Source organism: Chionomys nivalis, chromosome 17 (assembly GCF_950005125.1).
Source record: "Chionomys nivalis chromosome 17, mChiNiv1.1, whole genome shotgun sequence".
NCBI classification, from domain to species: domain Eukaryota; kingdom Metazoa; phylum Chordata; class Mammalia; order Rodentia; family Cricetidae; genus Chionomys; species Chionomys nivalis.
Genome location: NC_080102.1, coordinates 59,150,258 through 59,167,667, shown reverse-complemented (window position 1 = coordinate 59,167,667; position 17,410 = coordinate 59,150,258). Strand labels below are relative to the sequence as shown.

The following is a 17,410-nucleotide window of genomic DNA, read 5'->3' as shown; positions in this document are numbered from 1 at the left end:
CACCTTTGGGACACATAGGGAAGCTCTTTCTCAGAGTGGTTGAACTAGCCCACATCACACACCTACGAACCAGCTCAAACCTTGCAGACAGCAGGGTTCATGATGTTCTGCTGGCTTATCACAATCACACCCACTTTTAGAGGAGGAATGCCAAGGTCACAGTGAAGAAGGACGCTTAGAAGAAATCCCATACCAGCTCAGAATTGAGAAATAGATGGTTATTTATTTAGTGGTAGACTCACAAATCAGAATCCTCTGCTGGAACGGAGATCAGAAACCGAATCCCGCAGCTGGAGAAGAGGCCAGATGCATGCTCTGCTTTGGCATAAATAGTATAAGAGGCCACGCCCCAGTGGGTGGGTAACTACGGACTGTAAGATTTTCTACTCAACAAGGGCAGTAGATTGTGTTGGCTTTTGTGGAGACGGTGGTTATGTTTAGTCCTCGGACTTCTGTCTGGGCTAGTGCCTTCCAGGACCTTGTGACTCTGGAGTGCTATGACTGTAAGCTGAGTTAGTGGGTGGACTTAATCTTGCCTCTGGGTGGTTCTACCCATCCTGAAGTCAAGCTTTACTGTGTGAAGGATGGAACCATCTCATCCCTCCTTTGCATGGCCTAAAGACTCTAAATTTCTGCTGAATGTGCAATAAAGTGCTTTGGAGAAATGTCAGAGGTGCACATCTGTCAGTCTGTCAATCTTTCCAAATGCCCCACTGTCTAACAACAACGTGACCTACCTGGATGTGTGCACAACCCTATTGTGTAGGCTCGAGGTCAAGCCAGGGGACTGCTCAGGTGGTCACTTCAGGTTGCTGGGAGAGATAAAAACACTCAAAGCCATGCACTTGGGCCTCTCACATCATCTGCAAAAATGAATCAAACGCATTACAGCACACAAATGCAATGGTGAAAAGTATTAAACTCCTAGAAGAAAATACAAATTTGCAAAACTCAAGGATCAGGAGTGGATTAGGTAAAACAGATAAACAATTGAACTTCTTGAACATTAAAGAAACTTAAAAAAAAATCTTTTAAAAAGGTTGCTTTGTTTCATTTTGTTTTGTTTGAGGCAAGTCCTCTATAGCCCAGCCTGGCCTTGAGCTCATATCACTCTTCTTCCCTCAAGCCCTGGGATAACAGATGAACCAGGATGACCAGCACTGTCATAAGGCTTTAAGCCAAGGCTTTTCCTTGGGACATATGAACAACATCTCACTTCAGATAGGGCCTGATGACAGACCAAAGAAGCAGTTCCTCTTTGTCTAACTTAGTGAATCAGGGTCTTTGCTGGGGCTACAAACAGGAGGATGGAAGAGGGTTACATATAAAAGCATGGCTAACTCAAGGGCATCTACATCACCAAATCCAGAGAACTCAGACAACAATGAGGACACTAAGAGAGACTTGCGTAGACTTACGTAGACCTAATCTACATGGGATGTAGAAAAAGACAAGATCTTCTGAGCAAATTTGGAGCATGGGGATCTTGGGGGAGGTTTAAAGGGGGGGGGGGAGAAACAGGGAGGGGAGCAGATAAAAATGTAGAGCTCAATAAAAATCAATTTTTAAAAAAAGGGGAGAAAAAGTTCATCTCAGCAGAGGTGATGAACCAGGAGAGCTATGTCCCTAGAGCTTTCTGACCAGTTTGTAGTCAACTCCACAGGACGAACTTCTCTTTCCAGAGATGGTTTATGACTGTTAGAACTGTGAGGTGGCCTCATTTCTGTGCCTTCTGGGTCTGACACACTTCAAGAGCTCCCCGAGTCTTATCAGTCTCCCTCCTCCTCGATGTGCAGGACACAACTCACACTGCCAGGAAAGTGGGGCGAGCCAGGCATGTGGTGCTGCTGCTGCCTCGCATTCGAGAAGCCGAGTTCAAGGCCACCATGGGGTACAAAGTAAGACCCCGTCCACAGAAATGAAAGGGTGAGGGGAGGTGAGAGGTTAAGTGAAAAAGCAACCTTCAGGAGGAGAAAAATTTACAAATTATTTCTCTAGTAGCTCCAGTGTTCAGAGTATGAAAGGAACCCTTACAACTCAACAAGACAAGGACACCCTAGCCAAGAAAGTGCAAAGGGACCGCAGGCATGGCTCAGCAGTTAAGAACACATTCCACTCTTCCAGAACTTGATTTCCAGCACCCACAGCAGACCGTTCATAAACGCCTGTAACTCCAGTCCCAGGGGAGCCAACACCTCTGGCCTCTTCGGTCATCTGTGTTCACATGTGTGTGGGTGTGTGTGTGCACACACACATACACACACAAAGTTTTTTAAAAAGAAGTGAACAAAGACTTTAATGAATTCTCATCTACAGAAAGTATACATATGACCAATGAGCACATGGAAATATGCTCAACATAACTAGCTATTAGGAAAGGGAAGCAAATCTGTAATTTAGCCCTTCTAAGACAATTATAATATTAAAGTCAGGAGATAACAGTACTCCTGTTAGGATGTAGAGGAGCTGGAACGTTTTGTGCTTTCGCTTTGTTTTGAGACAGGGTCTCACTATGCAGCCCTGTCTGGCCTGAAGCTCTCCCTGTTGGTCCTCCTGCCTCTGCCTGCCACACACTTTGTCGAAGTTCATGCGCCCCTGAGCCTGGCAGAGAGGTTAGAGTCGATGTGTGGTCCTTAAGAATTGGGCTGAAGACTTGGCTCAGTGCTTGAGAGCACTTGTGGCTCTTCTGAGGACCAAGGTTCCATTCCCACCCCCACATGGTGGCTCCCAACCATGTGTGCTTCAGTTCTAGGGGTCCCACCCCCCCCTCTGACATCAGTGGGCACCAGGCATTCGTGCAGCACACCATCATACACACAGGGGAAACGCTCATACACACAAAGTAATAAAGTAAATATGAGGACTGTCGTGTGGAGTTACAGGCGAAGGGACTGAAATCAGATATTCCAATGGAACGTGTCTTTGTCTATGCTATCCACCTTATCTATCAGCTTAATTATTGAGGCAGGGCCTCTCCTTGAACTTGGAGTTTATCAGTTGGATTTAGCTGTACTGACTGGCCAGCAAGCTCCTTGGATGCTCCTTTGTCTGCCCACCAGGTCTGGCTTTTCATGCTGGTGCTCCAGGTCTGAACTCAGCTGATCACAACTGAGCGACCTTCCCAGCCCTTTAGGTCAAGTATTTAAGGCCCAGTCTTGCTGAAGTTCTCAACCCCCATATCAAGCAGGTAGTGTGAGCACACAATCCAACCACTGTCAGAACCTTCTTTCCACTCGGGACTCGCAGAGGAGACCCAGGTTTACTGGACTGAGAAGTCCTCCAAGGCAGGCTGTGTCTTCCCTTATCCCATGTGCGGTGGATGCCAGCATGGAGAGGCTGCCTGATACGTGCTGAGTGAATCATTTGGGAGGACATCCTCCCAGGCTCTCTGCCATCACAGTCTCAGGGAAGTTGGATGGAGGAATGAGTACCTTACCCTGCCACTGACTGGAGTCACTGCCTCCTCTCCCAGGACTCTATTATTGAGCAAGAATACACGGCAAAGACATGAAATGAGACCATTGGAGTTAGAGACAAGAGCACTCAGGGATGAGAGGGACAGGATCTGAACAGCTCAGTGTTCACCATCAGTCAGACCTAAAAAAGAGAGCCTCCCCTGAGGCTGCGGGAGGCACCTGGAGGGCAAGCATCTGCTCCAGGTAGCTATGTTGAAGAAGTCAGGCTATGAGAAACACAGGTCACAGACTGCAGCCACTCTTCTGGCAGCCGAGTCACGGTGCAGCTACTCACCTGCAGTTCAGCCTCGAGGAAGTTGCCTAACTTCCTTGGGCATTGCTATCTCATTTACGAAGTGGGGATAATAACAGCGCCAGCCTTCAGGGCGGTTGTGAGGATTAAATGAATTAATATATGTGAGGTGCTCAGAACCATGGCTGGCAGGATGAACCCTGACTAAGTGTTAGCTATCCATTATATCTTCATTATCATTGTTTACAAGGCTCTTCCATCCACCTCGGGGAATAGGTGGACCAGGTGTTGGTGTTCCCCTCCTCAGAGATGTAGTAAGAGGGGCATAGGAAGGTAGATGTTCTGCCCACTGTTGCATAGGTAATAAGTGGCCCAGGTGAGACAGTGGCATGGGGTCCTCAGAGTCCCAAGTCTACACACTATGTCAGAGGTGTGGAGCTGGGCAAAGAAGATGATCAACCACGCTCAAAGGAAGTGCCCCAGCCAGAGAGCTAAGGGTGGTAGCAGGGGACAATGGCATCTCTTCACCAAAGACTACACTCCACTATCCTTTATACCCCAGTTCTTTGGGTGTAAGCTCACCTTTGGCCTTTTAAGCAAAAAATCAGTTGAACACCCGCCCTGCCCTTCAAGTCATCTGATTGTGGCCATATGCTGGGGTCTGAAATCCCTCTAGCTGGCTCAGGGTGAGGTCACTGCCTACCTGACCCATGCAAGAGTGCAAGGAGGCCACTCTTTGGGATTCACAGATTAACACACTCATGACCTGGTTCCTCTGCTGAGGAGGGCTGGGAGGGCCTGAACTGATCTCATCCAAATAACCCAGCTCATTTTCTCTAATTTTGGATAATTACTTTGCTTAGAGAACCACCTGCCCCTCTCCTGGTGCCTCTAGCCTCTCCTATCCTCAATCTGACCCACACTCTCCCACACGTAACGCCTTCAATGACTCCCTGACACACGTACAGCCTGAGACTCGGAGTTTCTGTACCCAGATCACCCTCTACTCATGACCGCTTCAGTCTAGAGGGTCGTTCCTTCACAAATCTTGGGATGCTTTCCCTACTTCTTAAGGCTCAGTTAACCCTTCTTCCCTTGAAAGATTGAAACCCAAGCCTCTCCTGCAGGCAGTTCACGTGTTTTTAGTTTCCCAAGCCTCTCCTCTTTGTTCATTCCCTTCTCCAACCCTAAAGCTTCTCCCTCAGAGGATTTCACTTAAGAGGCTTGCTGACCCAAGACCTCTGGAAAGGGTCAGCAGATACACCAGTCAAAGCCATGGGGCTCCAGTGAATGTCCCATCCTAACTGTCACCACACACACGGAAGCACAGATGCAGGAAAAATGACAATTTACTCATATAAACAAAATAGGAGAGCTGAGTATATATCAATATAATGCACAGATAAAGCTGATTTGATAAGCCACACACACACCACACACACACACATTCGACAGAGAGATAAAGCTGATTTGATAAGCTACACACACATATATACACACACTACACCTAACACAACATAACCACACACATCACACATACATACAAACAGAACATAACCACATACTACACATGCACACACACAAACACACATGCAACACCATACATACCAAACACACAACATAACCACATACACCTCTCTCTCTTTCTCTCTCTCTCTCTCTCTCTCTCTCTCTCTCTCTCTCTCTCTCTCTCTCTCTCTCACACACACACACACACACACACACACACAAAGCTGATTTGATAAGCCACCTGCCTTTTCCTTGAATGCCCTGGTATCAAGGAAAGATCTCCCTGGTATATTCAGGTTTTATCCTATGACCTCATAGTCTTCCCATCTTACAGGTGAACAATGCTGTGGCCCTAAGACACTCATGGCTGTCTGAGGACCACTCAAAAGTTAGTTCTGTCAGAGAGTCTCTGCTTGGGGACAAGCGTGTAAGGTCCTCACCATGAGGCCATGGGATTCTCAAAACAGGGGTCTGTCTTCTCCGGTCCCCAATTTTTTCCAGATCTCAGCTAACACAAGGACAGAGCCTTTGTATCGCTGGTGAACTGGGGCTCCATTCTCAGCTAACACAGGGTCAGAGCCTTTGTACCGCTGGTGAACTGGGGCTCCATTCTGGTTTCCTTCACTCCCTCCCTTTACCCTCTAGCAAAATGTGAGCATCCTGGTACCTGATCTGGGCCCACCCTTCCTGTGGGTGGTCCAGACTCTTGCTTCCCCTCTTTTTTATCATCCTCATCAACAACAAGGGTGGGTCACTCCTCATGGCCAGTATCTTATTAACTCATTCACGCCACTGTGGAAATGACTTGGTAATAACCTACTGAGTTGTTTCTCTCAGGGATACTTGCTTTTGTATGGCCAAGACACCAAGATAAGCTCTTTGGAGTCAGGGGACTTTGGACCATTCCCATCAGAAGTTGGTTATGAGTCCCACAAACATTTGATTAATGAATCAACACTAATAGATGTGACATCGTGCCTACAAAGCGCTTCCTACTGAGTTTTATACTTGGCAGCTACTTGATTGGCTGTGGCTATTATTTGTAATGGTCAATTTTCTGGGATCAGCAGTGGTCTGGGAGAGCCTGGGGTGTGTAGGGTCACCACCCCTTCCCTGTCCCCCGCATCTGATGACACTGTATGGGAATGTGCTGATGTGGAGGCCACACTGGAGAGGAAGGAGGGAAGGCAGGCCGAGCCTCTGGCCCTTTAGTAGCTGACACGGGTTATTGGACATTAGGATGTTTCAGGCCTCAGGGAGTGCTTTGCATCAAATAACATGTGCAATCCTTGTCACTCTTGCATTAAAGTCTATTGTCCCATTCTCCCTGGTAGAAGCTGAGACCAGAAAGGCCAAATGTGGTGGGGAACAAATCGAGTTCCTGGGGTCTGGGTTTCCATCTGGTGCCACTCTAGGTAGAAAACCGTCCAACATCCCATCTCTGCCATTTGCTGTGTCTCCAGCAAGGGGCTGCCACTGGGAGGGGCCTGATCCTGGGATGCAAGGAGCCCACAGAGGGAGGCACCATAGCTTCTGGGATCCCCGCCATACTCGGAAGACACCATTTCCCATACTCATTGTCCACATGTCATTGACAGAGGACCAGAACGCAGAAAAGACAGGCCATGCCAGAAACCAGGGCTTCAGCAACCTGGATATGGGTCAGAAGGTGGTGAGGAAAGTGGGCAGGGATGTGTGGGGACAGCTTGACAACATGTTGGAGGGCACTGAAGAAGAGACCAGTGAATGAGATGTCCGTGGGCAGGCAGGAGAGCCAGGGAACAGAGAGTGGGGAGGAGCAGAGGATGGGGGACACTCCTGGCTGGGCTGGGGTGCCGCCATATGTACCAGGGAATGTGCGACTGGCAAAGCCATTAAAGCGACGCTGTGCCAGGGCTGTACGGAGAGCACTGAAAACCCTGCAGCGTCACACAGATGTACGGAGGGTGTGGAGTGAAGGGGACAGAGGTGGAGGAAGGGAGAGAAGCATGCTAGGTGGCCTCTGGGGACGGTCTGGGGACATCTGGGGAAGCTCTGGGGACATCTGGGGAAGCTCTGCTATGCTTACAAAAGGGACAGGAGGTGATGTGTGATGTGATCTTCAGAGAAGCCTTGAGGACGCCGTGTCCTTGCCACACATCCAAGAGCATGCCCAGGACTGAGAGTGGGGAACAGGGCTCAGACGCCCCCTGTACTGGTGCAGGAAGACCCATGAGGAGGGCTGGATGGAAGATGGAGGTGGGACAGGGAGAAAAGAGGGTGGAGGAAGGGAGCTATGATGCTGTTTTGATATCAGCAAGGAAGGAATGGAAAGGAAAGGAGAGCAGGGGAGAGTGGGTTCCATGCCGTTTAGCCTGTGTCCAGATTTTTCTTTCATGACCCTATTCAATTGATAACCCCACCTCACCATGGGATGCTGGCAGGGACCTTTGGACAGTCATGGGCTGACTAGGCTGATTAATGGAGGGGACTGGGGCCCATCATTGGAACCAGTGACCCGGGATAGAGGGGACCACAGATGGAGCCTCTGGGAGTCAGGTACCAAAACCATGTTTGGTGTGGTGCACAGTCATACTCCCATTGAGTGCTTCCTGACTTCGGCTGTGTGAAGTCTGGACGCCTAGGAATGGCCCCAGCCAGGCTCACCTCCTGAGTTCTCAGGCCTGGGCAGAGTAGCTGGAGCTAGTGTTCATGGCTGAGGACCGATTGGTTCATGCTAATGCACATGGCAGGGGAGAGGGGCGTGATGAAGTGGAGCTCCTATGGTATACCTTTGAACTCCCCAGAAATGGAGCTCCTATGGTATGCCTTTGAACTCCCCAAACCATGTCCACTGTGTCTGTCCTTTCTGCCTACTGCCAGTTGAGTCCCCACCAAACTCCGTGCTTTTGGCTTTTCATTTTCTCCAGTGGCCAAAGCCTCCCCTCCTCCAGCCCCTCATCAGCCTGACTATGGATGGTGCCTGAGAGGTGTGATGGGGACATCCGGCTCTCCAGAAAGTGTGTAAGCACATGGTCATCATGATCCCATAGTTGTTGTGGCCTGGGCTGCTCAGTGCTAAAGACAGGGTCCTGCCACGCTAGTCCCCCAACAAAGAGGGCCACTTCTCTCCAAGGCTTTTGTCTGAAAGAGGCTTGGAGTGAGTGATTCTAGATGGGGTTTTTCTAGGACAGGGTGTAAAGCTATGGGAATCTGTGAATACTGTACTTAATGGCCAACTCTGTCCAAAATGGCTGTGTCATCTCTGCCCCCTGAACCCCTGCAAGGACACCAACCACAGAGACAATCTGAGAAGGATGGTAGAGTGCCAGTGACATTCCCCTGGGGAGGCTGTGGCCTGGGGCAAATTACCTTATAACAGCGGGTTAATTAGATAAGACCCAAATTACCTGAGCAAGGTTTGCAAGCCTAGCAATTTGACAGTTTCATGTTGTTTCAGAGGTGGGGAGGGCTGATCTCTGGCTCAGCACAGAGAAAATGACTTCTTGCTCCTAGGCAAGCCAAACCCACGAATTAAGCTCTCCCCTGCCCATCTGCAAGCCCAATGCCACGCATATATAAGGGCACCTGCTGGCGCTCACCACAGTCAGTACAACCTTCCTGGGATTTGTCTTCCTCCCTTGTACTCCATCTCCACCAACAAGCAACATGAGCCGCCAATTCACCTGCAAGTCTGGAGCTGGCAACAGGGGCTTCAGCGGCTGCTCGGCTGTGCTGTCCGGGGGCAGTTCATCCTCTTATCGGGCAGGAGGCAAAGGACTCAGTGGGAGCTTTGGTAGTCGGAGTCTCTACAGCCTGGGAGGCGCTAGAAGCATCACTCTCAACATGGCTACTGGCAGCGGCAAGAATGGAGGTTTTGGATTTGGCCGGAGCCGGGCCAGTGGCTTTGCTGGCAGCATCTTCGGCAGTGTGGCCCTGGGACCTGTGTGCCCGACTGTGTGCCCACCTGGAGGCATTCACCAGGTCACAGTCAATGAGAGTCTGCTGGCCCCACTCAATGTGGAACTGGACCCAGAGATCCAGAAGGTGCGGGCGCAGGAGCGGGAGCAGATCAAGGCCCTGAATAACAAGTTTGCCTCCTTCATCGACAAGGTAAGTCTGTTAGGACGGTTAGTGGGGGGGCTTGCCTGGAAACAGCTCACCGCTCCCCCTATTGGAGCAGATGATCTTCAATCCCTTTGGAGGCATTGAAGTTGGGTGCATTTACTGTACCTCGTGTCCATTCCGTCACCTCACTATCTTGTAAAAGATTCTCTGTAGTTCGGAGAGAAAACACCAGCAGGGGTTGTTCATGCTGGTTGTTCAGGGATACTCACAGCAGAACCCTGGGGAGGAGACCTGGGCCTTGCTGCTGGGTAGACTTGGCCTGGTACCATTTCTAAGCCTGTGGTCACACGGGCTGTACACAGTGAAGGCCAGGAGGAGCATGGACCAGAAAGGCAGTCTTCCTCACAGGCATGCTGACTTTGTACCCTCATCACCTGACTAATGGAACAGGAGTATGAATGCGTGTGTGGTCACGCCAGGCCCTTTGGGCTAAAGGCTGTCAGTGGTGGGCGTTCCTGTCAGTGGTGGAGAGCACTCTCACAAGGTCGGGGTAGAGGTGATCTGCAGTCAGAGCTGGCCATGGCTGACGGTGTGGGTGGCTTTGGGGAAAATCACTTGTCCAGCCTGGGTCCTTATATTCTTACCTTTGGTGGAAATCAAGACCTTTCCCTGGGGCTTGTGTTAGTTTAGAAAAGAAGGCTCATGTGAAGACCTTGGCACAATGTCTGGCTCAGGCTAAGTCCCTCTGCCCCCAATGGTGGCTGTTGTCTCTGTGAAAGGGTCCTGGGAAGCAGAGGACCCTCAGATCTGGACAAGACCTCAAGGGATCCTCCAGCTCAGCCAGGATGCTGGCTGTGGAATAGAAGCAACAGCTTCCCTGGGCTTATGGGTCAGCAAGGCCGTAGAGGCCAATGCCACTCCTACACAGCCATTTGGAGGGCAGGCAGGGTAAGGGCTCACCCCCGAGTCTCTTGTCTCCAGGTCTAGGGTCAGAGTTGCGAGGGTTTTGTTGGCTCCATGACAATCAAGCATCACAGCCCCAGGCCTTGTGGCCGCAAGAACAGCCCTTGCTCCACATTGCTAGTCTTCCATGTGGAGGCCGCATTCTCTGCTCAGTCCCGGGGCCAAGGCTAGTGCTGCAGCTTCTTGTCCTCAAGGCTACTCACATCTAGACAACCAAGGTGCTTCAAGGACTTGGGTCTGGGGGTGGGACTGTCCCGAACCTGGGTGGGCTGGCCAGACCCTACAAACAGGCAAATTCGGAGACACAGAAAAGCAAGATGAGGGGGAGGGGTATCTCCGTGGGGGGTGGAAAGGAGACCCAAAGCCTGGCTAACTCTCCAGGAGCTTTGGTCTCAGGAGCACTGTGGCATCTCAACCCCAGGTAGAGAAGAGATAGAGAGTCCTATTGGTAGCCTAGCTGTGTCTAGTGACATGCTAGGCACTGTGGTGTACCGGGTGTGGTTCATGCTCAGCTCAGGAACTCTGGATTGGTTAAACCAAACCAAGTGCTGGATGATCTGTTAGAAACCAGACATTCGGAGCATAGGCTCATCTCAGTGCAGAGTTCCATGCGTTATTCCCACGTCCTGTGAACACAGCCTTGCTCACTGATGTTAAAAAAAAAAGTCAAATTTTAAAAAATTGTGCTCACCATAAGCAACTGTGGTGGTGGTATATGCTAGTGATCTCTGGTAAATTCCCTGGTCTGGTGAGGGCCAGACTCTGTCTGTCAGGTTCCATGTTTCATGCTTGCTCCAGACAGGAGGGTTTTGAGCTACACTTGTGTGTGTGTGTGTGTGTGTGTGTTGCGGGGCAGCATCTGTGAGTAGTAGTGGGGTGGAGCCCAGTGTAGGATTTTGAAACACTCAGTAGCTGTTGGCCCCAGCCTCACTGCACTCTGACGTCATAAGATCTCATCTTCAGAGTGGATAGCCTTTTCAAACAGATGCGCCCTGTCTGGTCCTGCGCTGCTGGTGTAGGGTGCACTCACACACCTCTCTGCTTGGTGACTGTAGGCTCTGGTTGATTGGAGGTCCACAGTGAGGAGACACTTTCTGGGTTTAGTTCTGAGCTCTGCCTTTGACTAAACTTCTGGACCTTGGGAAGAAGCAAAACTTCCTCATGCCTCAGTTTCTTCTCCACTGATCATGGCCAACCTGCCTCTGATTAGAGCTGCTCGCCTCTTGTAGCTGTGGAGGGTGAAAGGGAAAGATGCAGCCAGCACAGTGGCCTCGCGTGACGAGTGTGATGAGTTCTGTGGCGCTCAACAGTAGCTGGGTTTGCAGGTGCGCTTCCTGGAGCAGCAGAACCAGGTGCTGGAGACCAAGTGGGAGCTGCTGCAGCAGCTGGACCTGAACAACTGCAAAAACAACCTGGAGCCCATCCTCGAGGGCTACATCAGTAACATGCGGAAGCAGCTGGAGACATTGTCGGGGGACAGGGTCAGGCTGGACTCCGAACTGAGGAATGTGCGTGATGTGGTGGAGGACTACAAGAAGAAGTGAGTGAGGACCCAGCCTGCGGCGAGCCCTGTCCTTTGGAGGGTTTAAAAATTTTGGCTCCAAGGTTTTGGAGGTGGAGAGTGGGGTTCTTGACTATACCAAGTAGGGTCACCACATTGCAAACCTAGAGCACACTTCCTGCTCCCTAGCCTAGGGACTGACACTAGGGACAAATGTCCAAGTAGCTGGGCATGGTGTGAAGCCACTTGCTTTCGGCATCTCGAGGTTCCCATGGGCACTGCTCACATTTGGTGTGAAGCCGCTTGCTTTCTCCTGAAGTCCCCAAAGGCCTTTTGCTCCACACACATTCTCCTCATATTTCAAGATGGATCTTCTTCCAAAATTGGCCACCATGTCCCTTCCTCCAGGAAGCCTTCCTTGCTTGGCTGGCCCTTCAATCTTCTGTGCCACACTGGCTGGTATTCTTTTCTGTACTCAGGGTCTTCCCTGGGTACATCAGAGCTCTTGGTGAAGGGTGTAAGCTATGATCTCTGGCCTTCTCACAGGTACGAGGAGGAGATCAACCGGAGGACGGCTGCAGAGAATGAATTTGTGCTGCTCAAGAAGGTGAGAGGAAGGCAGTTCCAAGGCCAGGGGAGAGGCTAGGTCTACCGTGTGCTTCGCCATCGGTCCCCAGATGAGCTGATGCAAATAACAATGGCCATGCTATCCAGAAGGAATGACGGGGCAGGCAGGATGGTGGGAAGAACAAGCATGAGGGGCTCCCCCAGCCATGGCTCAGATGTTGCAGAGGTGACTTTCACAGCAGCCTGGCCGGAAACACCCTTTCTGAGGGTTCTCATTCCTGTTCATGGAATGGGTTCTCAGGATGAGATGTGAGGGCCGTGCTATCAGCCGCCCCTACAGGAGAAGATAATGTCTCCTTCCTCCCTCAGGCAGCTGGGCTGGGATGAATGTCACCTTTTTGGTGGCTCTTGTGGTGACCATGGATCATTGCATCTTTTTGCAGGATGTGGATGCGGCTTATGCCAACAAGGTGGAGCTGCAGGCCAAGGTGGACTCCATGGACCAGGACATTAAATTTTTCAAGTGTCTCTTTGAAGCTGTAAGTCTCTTTGCACCCATTCTCCAGGGTGGCCAGCGGCTAAAACTCTAGTTTAGAGACTGGGGGAGTCACAGAGGCTCCAGCTCTTAAGGAGGCCCCTGAGTTAGTCACCCACCTCACATGTTACTCCCGAGAGCCCCCTTCATGTTCCTGAGGCTTCATTCCATGGCAGCAGAATCTGCTTAGGGCCCAGCAAAGTATTTTCTTTGCATGAAGGTAACAATCTTGTGTTCCAAGGCCCTGTGTGGTATCACTATAATTTGTCAGTGGTCAAGCTGATATACTCCCTACCCATGGTTCTTGTAGGAGATGGCTCAGATCCAGTCCCACATCAGCGACATGTCCGTCATCCTGTCCATGGACAACAACAGGAATCTGGACCTGGACAGCATCATTGATGAGGTCCGTGCCCAGTATGAGGAGATTGCCCTGAAGAGCAAGGCCGAGGCCGAGGCGCTTTACCAGACCAAGGTGAGAGGCAGAGACTGCCAGGGGTGGCAGGTAGGGTGGCACCATGATGTGAGGTCTCAACACAGTTATATCCAGATAAGATATAACAGAATCCCCTGTGCCCTGTGCCTTCGGTCATGGGTGCAGGGAGCTTACAGACTCCAAGCTGTCACACTTATCCATCTCTGTGCTTTGGGCTTTCCAGTTCCAGGAACTGCAGTTGGCAGCTGGCCGCCACGGTGATGACCTCAAAAACACCAAGAATGAAATCACTGAACTGACCAGGTTCATCCAGAGACTCCGCTCAGAGATTGAGAATGCCAAGAAGCAGGTGAGGGACCTTGGTCTGTGGCCTGGAGTAGTGAGCCCAGCGGAGGGCATGTGAGGTGGTTGAGGGCCTTGGCTTCCCACATGTCTCTAACAACAAGAGAAGATACTAGTGAGGTCACTGCCTTCAGCAACCGGATGTCTCTGGGGCACCATCTTTGCTACTCACAACCGGTGCCTTCCCTGCCCTACAGGCTGGGCTCCCCAATGTCTGGGCTTCCCTGTTCACAGCTCTTGAGAGTTCCTCTTGGCAGGTGTGCCCCATGTTCTCTGGACTGAACAGAGAGTCAGGGCCCCAGCTGCTCCACGCCTCCTCAGCATCTTCTTCACAGTAGTAGCTTCATAAATATCATTGGTGTGGCTGAGAAGCGGAAGTGGGCACAGGGAGTCCCCAGTGAGGATGCCTTGTGCTAGCAGGTGGGGGCAGAGGATGCAGATGGAATGAAATGGCAGAGGTGTCCACTCTCCTGCCGAATTTATGCCCGCAAAGGCCTTGAGGAACAACATTCCCATTCTCTCTGCACCAGATGAGAGGTGTAGCGAGGCAGCACAGAATATAGCTGCTAGACACCGTCCCTTGTTCTTCCTATGGGCTTTAACAGAACCTCTCTGCAGCCATGAGTACAAATCATCCCTCCGTCCTTCATTGGTCGTAGGGTCAAATGAGATGAGGCATGGAATAGGTAGTGCTGAGGAAGGTGCTAGGCACAGTGATGGGTGGTGCTGGGCACAGTCCTGGGTGGTACTGAGCAAGGTGCTGGGCACAGTGATGGGTGGTGCTGGGCACAGTGATGGGTGGTACTGAGCAAGGTGCTGGGCACAGTGATGGGTGGTGCTGGGCACAGTGATGGGTGGTGCTGAGCAAGGTGCTGGGCACAGTGATGGGTGGTGCTGAGCAAGGTGCTAGGCACACAGTGAGCACCTGGCAAATAATCATAATTCTGGGAGAATCTCTTTCCTATGACCTTGGCCTGCAGGCCATGTGTCTGGGCTGGAGTTGTCACTGCACTGAGGACATTGTCTTATAATATCTTTCCCCAAAGACCCTAAACAACTCAAGAACGGAAAGTCACTTACTCACTATGCGGCCTGATGATCAGTGTCTGGGCATTGAAGTGGTTGTGGTCTGCAGAGGGCAGGAGCATGCTTTCCTTTCGCCATATGTCTGGGAATAGGGGCATAGCCGAGATCCAGGAAGGCTTACTGGCTCCTTCCAGACAGAGCAGAAGCGTGGTGTGCATCCAGAATGCTACCTGATCTTACTGAATGTGAGGGGTTTGGCTACAAAGACCAGGCCTCCTTCAGTTTTCTAACGTCTTGAATTCCTTGATTAGGCTTCTAACCTGGAGACAGCTATTGCTGATGCCGAGCAGCGAGGGGACAGTGCCCTCAAGGACGCCCGGGCCAAGCTGGACGAGCTGGAGGGCGCCCTGCACCAAGCCAAGGACGAGTTGGCTCGCATGCTGCGTGAATACCAGGAGCTCATGAGCCTGAAGCTGGCCTTGGACATGGAGATTGCCACCTACCGCAAGCTCCTGGAAAGCGAGGAGTGCAGGTGAGCGGAGCGCGCTGGGCAAGGAGCCTCTGATGCTGCACGGGGAGCGGGGAGTGGTAGGGGAGAATGGGGCGGTGATAAGGGGAAAGTTAATCAGAGTTGGGAACATCAGCTGAGCTGGAGGTGCAGCCAGTTGGTGCTTAGCACGTGCAAAGCCTGACTTTGATCATCAGAACTGCATACAACTGGACGTGGTAATGCATTCCTAACATCCCAGCTTTTGCGAGGTAATCAGGAGGATCAGACGTTCAAGGTTACCCCTGACTATAGTGACTTTGGTGCCAGCTTAGCCTACTTAACCAGAAAAAAAGAGTAGCACCTATACCCATGGCATCTGAAGGAACACTTCTTCCTGGTGGCTGTGCTATGGTAAGCTACATGAATTAGCACATTCAGCCCTTAAACCTCCCCAGGGCATCTGGGAGCATCCTCCTTTCTCTCCTGAATCCCATTCCTCTATTAGGCTTTCTTGTTCCCTCTTTCCAGGTACACTGTGAGCTGGCTGGGTGGGGGTGTGCTAGGCTGGCCACCCTAGCTTCCCGGTGTGCTAAGGAGAGAGAAGGCTCACCGTGGTGGAACACTCGCGGGAACACAGCCATTCTTAAACCTGTTCTTCAGTCCAGCGTGTTGCCTGCTTACCCCCAAAGTTTCAGAGATGGCTTCCAATGCTTCTGAGGCTCTGCTTGTACTAAAGCAGCCTTGAAGTTTCCACAGCGGCCCTGCAGGTCCAGAAGCCCACTTCGGGCTGTTGTGGGCAGCACCTTAGAAGAGGCTGTGGGATGCTCCTAATTTTACTTCTCTCCTCTACAGGATGTCAGGAGAGTACCCATCCCCTGTCAGCATCTGTAAGTATTTTTGTGGGCTCGGAGCTAAGTCATAGGGGCTGCATAGACACTCTCTGTGTGTAGACAAGGGCCCTACAAATCAGACGGAAAAAGGCTGAGAACACAAAGTACAGAGGGGCAGACTAGGGCTGGGTTTCCTAGTTTCCTGTCCCTCCGGGACTCTTTTATCTTTGTCATCCTGCCTCCTAGGGAATAGCAGTGAGGGACGGCCACAGGAAAAGGAAACGAAGGATGAATTCTAAGAAAAGGATGTGTGTGGGGGTCTGTGTCAGGTTTTTGAGGCTGGGTTTACACATTACAGACAGATGATGGGGACTTGTGGGGGGCAGGACTGAAGGGACTCCAGAAGGGTGCTTCAAGCTGTCAGGATTGGATCTGGGATCACGGACCTTAGATTGTCATCTGTGAGGAGTCAGCAAGATAAAGAGGATGGAAGCAGTTTTAGCAAAGCCACGAATAGGAGGGACAGTGGCAGATGCCCAAGAAAAGTGGGTACATGGGCACCTGGTTGAGTAAGTCAAAGACATAGGGAGAAGTCTTTGGGATATCCTCCCCAGGATGAGGGGATGGCTATGATCAGGTCCTTAGAGAGCCCGGTCTATCTTGGGGGAAGAAAGTCTCCTCCCTAGCTCTGCCTGAGTAGGTCCGAGTCAACTCTCTCTCTCCCTCTGCAGCCATTATCAGCAGCACCAGTGGCAGTGGAGGCTACGGCTTCCGGCCCAGTACAGTCAGTGGTGGCTATGTGGCCAATAGCACGAGCTGCATCTCTGGAGTGTGCAGCGTCCGCGGTGGGGAGAGCAGGAGCCGAAGCAGCGGCACCGACTACAAGGATACCCTAACGAAGGGCTCCAGCCTGAGCACCCCCTCCAAGAAAGGTGGTCGGTAGACAGGGCTTCCTGTGGCTCCCCTCCTCAGAACCCCTGTGCCCTAGTCTGCTGTCCCCTTTCTGCTCCTTATACCACTCCAGGGTCCCTGGGTTTGTCCTCAGCTAATCTCCTTTCTCCACGGTTCTGAGCCTAGATCACTCTGGACTACCTTGTGCTGGGCCAGTTTCAGCTCACCTCTGCCCAGTTCCAGCCTGTCCCTTCTACCAGGCATTGCCTCTGTCCTTAACTGGCTTCTTGGGTCTCAACATGGTCTTTCTCATCTTCTGAGCTTTTGTCTCAGTTCCTGCTGATGACAGAAGCTAGCTCTGTATCCAAGAGGGCGACAAAAAGACAATGAACTGAGAGTGGCCAGCCCATTGGACCCGGTACGGTCTCATTTTGAGTGGGACCACTCAGAGTAAAGGGACTCTGTCTTCACTTTCCTGCACCCAGAACCAGAAAAAAGAGGACACCCTTGGCTTCCCCTGTATTCCTTAAAGCCCTCCCTGTTGCATCCTCAATAAACCGTGCAA

At 51.4% G+C, this 17,410-nt stretch overlaps 1 protein-coding gene across 1 annotated transcript; it reads left to right on the top strand.

The window, feature by feature from the left end:
• The first annotated feature begins 8,865 nt into the window (after positions 1-8,865).
• LOC130888355 (keratin, type II cytoskeletal 71) lies at positions 8,866-16,897 on the top strand. The gene is made up of 9 exons (XM_057791240.1): positions 8,866-9,309; positions 11,553-11,767; positions 12,275-12,335; positions 12,739-12,834; positions 13,141-13,305; positions 13,490-13,615; positions 14,946-15,166; positions 15,977-16,011; positions 16,686-16,897. The coding sequence occupies exons 1-9, from the start codon at positions 8,866-8,868 to the stop codon at positions 16,895-16,897; spliced, it is 1,575 nt and encodes a 524-aa protein (XP_057647223.1).
• The last annotated feature ends 513 nt before the right edge of the window (positions 16,898-17,410 follow it).

Coding starts and splice junctions, on each gene's coding strand:
- LOC130888355 (XM_057791240.1), top strand. CDS start 8,866: ATGAGCCGCCAATTCACCTGCAAGTCTGGAGCTGGCAACAGGGGCTTC. Junction 13,306..13,489: donor AGGCGCTTTACCAGACCAAG/GTGAGAGGCAGA, acceptor TGGGCTTTCCAG/TTCCAGGAACTGCAGTTGGC. Junction 15,167..15,976: donor CTGGAAAGCGAGGAGTGCAG/GTGAGCGGAGCG, acceptor TCTCCTCTACAG/GATGTCAGGAGAGTACCCAT.